Source organism: Silene latifolia, chromosome 7 (assembly GCF_048544455.1).
Source record: "Silene latifolia isolate original U9 population chromosome 7, ASM4854445v1, whole genome shotgun sequence".
Classification (NCBI taxonomy): Eukaryota; Viridiplantae; Streptophyta; class Magnoliopsida; order Caryophyllales; family Caryophyllaceae; genus Silene; species Silene latifolia.
In genome coordinates this window covers 6,431,686-6,435,774 of record NC_133532.1, presented here as the reverse complement: position 1 = coordinate 6,435,774, position 4,089 = coordinate 6,431,686, and the positions used below count along the sequence as shown (strand labels likewise).

Genomic DNA, 4,089 nt, shown 5'->3' with positions numbered 1-4,089 from the left:
TCGGTATCAAATTCACAGCTCAACAAAAGTTTATCAACTAAAATCGTCACTTTGGATTTAGGAAGCTGGGAATGCGTAATAAAACGGTACCGATCATTTCCGCTAAACATAAGAAATGCTCCCCAAACATCAAATACATCTCACAGAATTAAACTTACCTTCATAACGTGGTAAATAAGTATGGTAACGTATATATTCGAGAAGAATCCAAAGAACACATAGTAGGACAAACAAGAAACCATGACAAATTTCAGCAACTTTTTTCAACAGGCAGCAAAATTGTGCTGTCCACCCCACAAACAAATACATACTAACCTGACAACCGGAAACACCACACCGACCACCAGTCAGTCACCCAAAGAATTAAATTCATCCCCCGGACAACAGAAATGTGAATAATGATCTAGATAGGCACACTTCACAAGATTATAAGGTCAAACTACGACAATTAAAGCGATATAACAGCCAACATCCACAATCAACATACTACTAATGTCACTTTCTTTTAAGGTTTGGAAAGAGCATGAAAGAAAGTTAAGACATGCCCATTACTAGAGATTTGAATCAACGGGCTCGGTCCTTGAACACATCAAGATCCATCTCTGTACGATCAGTCGCTTGCAACTCCACCTGAATGCCATCTAATTCCCTCTTGAATCTGTCCTTCGAGCTTGCATATATCATTTTGCTTCTCACCTTTGCCGTGTCAGGAGACCTTCATAGATAACACAACTAATTGTGAGAGATGTGTGAGGGAAATATAGAAGTGGAGTAAAAACTGGTCCCCAGTTCTCAGGAGACAATAACAATTAACATGATACAATTACCATGAGGTTAACCTTTGCTTTCTAAAAAATGAGGTAACTATGTAGTTCTAGTGGGGTAATTGGAAAAAAGATCAGAGTTATTAGCTACTTATCAAATTATGTCTCGAATTTGTGTCCAACACTTGACAATCGGAGATGGTCATAAGAGTTGGACATTATCATAAGCCAAATCATGAGGATTTTCATAATTTGGTCAGGCTAGACATTTAAAAAGTGCCCACATACGATAGGAGCATGTCCTAGTTAATGGGTAGTAAGCCGCCCATTTTTTTAATTGAGCTGTCTTGCTGAAGACAAATTGGATAGAGTTAGCTGACTAGCTCTAACCAAATTACCTACCGGCTCTCTAGTAAATTTGACAAGGATTGAACTAAATAATATGCAAGTCAAACAATTACCATGCAACGAAAAAAATCTTGCTTTTCTGGCAATTCTCCTCTGTCACAAAATCAAAATCGAAAACAGCATAGCGGCATTCATCAGCCGGAAGTGCTTCAGAGAAGTCTTCATGACTTTCAGTTGGCATCCCCAGCTTTTCAACAACTACCTGCTTTTGATCCATCTCAATCTTGAAAACAATGAAGCGGTATGTCCGCTTAGCTTTCAACTCCAGAAAATTCAGCTTGCAGTCATCATGCACAGCCATCCCAGAAGCTGCGTTAGCCTGCACGTTGTGGAAAATACAGATAAAATTATCAAAACTTGAGTAACGAAAGAACACACACATGCTAGTGGACGCGTACTAGTACATCCATTAGACCTTAAATAAGTTGAGACATATATGCCAAAGGCATCTTGAAGACACTAAGGCAATGCGGTTTAGAACCTACCAAAATGGGCAAACTAGCATGATTCATGAGTAGTATAGTATCTACATTATCTAGAAACAATGGCACACTGACATAGAAGGTACATACGCTCTCATCTACTACTTAAAAAGTTCTACTCTGTATCAAACTGTAGGTAAACCATTTAGAGACTAACATTTCATCTCACAATCACCGCATATCTGAATGGCATGTATTTTGGCATGATGGACTGATGGTCCAGTTCAACAGGGTCTTCGAATCATGCAATCATCAAATTTTAAACCATATCAACTCCACAGATCCAGTAAATCCGATACAATTCGATAATTGCTAAAGGTCCACAAGAATCATTAACATATATACATCAGCGCAAAAAAGATCATACACAACTACAGCGCAAGAATTACAATCAATTACTAATTACGAAGCTTTACAACAATCTAAAGTGCAAACCCTAGACCAACACTTAGCTTAATACTTGAATTATCAAATACTATTTCAAAAGTTCAACTCCGTAGTCCGTATCAAACCGCCTGTAGCAAGTGTGATGGACAAACATTTCATCTAACAATCATCTAATACCTAATTGTAACGAACTTTTGCATAATGAGCCAGAACAACACGGTATTGGAATCAGGACTTCACATCACCCAACCTCGGATACAATCATTGGTTTTTAATCCATACCCACTCCATACATCCAATCAATCCGAAACAATCAATAATTGCCAAATCACCACAACAATCATCAAACATCATACACCACTACGACACGAATTCGATCAATTCAAGAACTAAAAAGCTTTAGAACGACCTAAAGTGTAAACCCTAGACAACAACACTCACTTAAAACCTAAATTATCAAAAAACTTGGATCATAAATTATCGTTTCTAAATCAGCTAATTAATCATCAACCAAATACAATAATTACATGATTCACTAACTTTACTAACACATACGCAGTATAATCAAAGAATAATTACTGGAAAAATCACACAATCATAAACTCAAAAAACAATCTCATAATCAGATAACAAAATTAACATAAACTAAATCAATTATATATGATTGATTCGAAAAGAATATGAAAATTTAGCTAGATCGAAAAGTAAATTGAACTAGATTACGCAAAAAAATACACATCAATTATGAATTACCGCAATACAAATTAGAAAATTCAAAATCAGTTTTGAGTATATTCAACAGTAAAAAGGACGGAGATATAGAGATCGGTGAAGAACTACCATGGTGAAAAGGAGAGTGAAGTGATCGGAGAAGGCAGTAAAAATGGAGGAGAGAGAATATAGCGGGAGAGAAATATGAGGGGGAGAAATGAAGAGCGAAGACTGCGTACAAATCACGTTTTGATGCAGTCAAGAGAGGTGTGTGTCCTTTTGCGCTATGTTATGACTCTAGTCTCGCTTTAGTCTTACTTGAGACCGTCTTAGCTGGACCGGGTAGACTTGGACATTGACCTAAGCTAGTCGGGGCTAGGTCGGACCAGCCTCATGAATCATGATAGGACTCTTAGACCATCCCCAAGCAAAGTATCGACTTAATCGGGTCAATCGCAATTTTTTCTCTTAATCACACCTTATTCATCTTGACCCACTTTCACCCTCCCAAGCAGAAAGTCACGACCTAGGTCACCAACCCAATCATTTTTCCACTTTCCAACATTTCCAATCATTTACCATATTCAGTACCCACCAAAATCTTTCTCTTACTTCCACTTTATTTAGTTTTTGTTTTGTTTTGTTTTGTTTTAAATGTTGTAACTAATAGAATTAATGAATCATGGAGGGTCGATTGGTGTCAATGCCATTCAATTTGCTTCTACCCAGGTCACAAATTGACCTTCTCTACCTTGGGTCATCCTAATCCTCTTCTTAATTTGTGATTAACTTGACACAAGCAAGGTCATGACCTACCAATTGACCTTGCTTGGGGATGGTCTTAGGCTGTGAAAATGTGGCCTCAGCTTGTCCATAAGGAGGGGTGGGGCAAGGCGGGTCACCGAAGCTTTTTTTATGTTTAATTCGGGTCTCGCCTAGGCAGTCATCCCCTTACTACTTAGAGAATACAAAATCTCTTAGTTTTCCCTTCAAAAGGCATCTAGCTAAATAAGGTAACAAGTAAAAAATTCATTACATTATTATTTTTTCAATTAATATTGATGGGGCATATTCTGCACCGCTGACCAAGTCAACATATTGAGCATGGTCAAGGGTATCCACAGCAAAGTCAACAACTTAGACAGTCTAGCCGATGCAATCCATCGGCCTGTAACCTGGGTCTCGGCCAGGCAACTGACCAGCTGGGGCACATATCCGCGTACTCATATCCAAGACCCCTCGGCCGGCCTGCCATAGGTCCATCGGCCGAGGGTAGAACCGTCTTTTCACCTGCCAGCCACTTGGCCACTTGGCCACTACGTGACAAAAGGTAAAAG

The 4,089-nt window shown here is 38.6% G+C and overlaps 1 protein-coding gene across 1 annotated transcript; it reads right to left on the bottom strand.

The window, feature by feature from the left end:
• Positions 1 to 224: 224 nt before the first annotated feature.
• Positions 225 to 3,024, bottom strand: LOC141591517 (actin-depolymerizing factor 2-like). Its single transcript, XM_074411877.1, has 3 exons — positions 2,882 to 3,024; positions 1,226 to 1,491; positions 225 to 715 (listed from the first exon to the last, which is right to left on the bottom strand). Exons 1-3 carry the CDS (start codon positions 2,882 to 2,884, stop codon positions 565 to 567), a joined length of 420 nt encoding a protein of 139 aa, XP_074267978.1. The 5' UTR covers positions 2,885 to 3,024; the 3' UTR covers positions 225 to 564.
• Positions 3,025 to 4,089: the final 1,065 nt, after the last annotated feature.

Excerpts from the sequence above, each read along its gene's own strand:
- LOC141591517 (XM_074411877.1), bottom strand. Across the intron at positions 716-1,225 it reads AAGATTTTTTTCGTTGCATG|GTCTCCTGACACGGCAAAGG; the intron begins GTAATTGTTTGA and ends TTATCTATGAAG.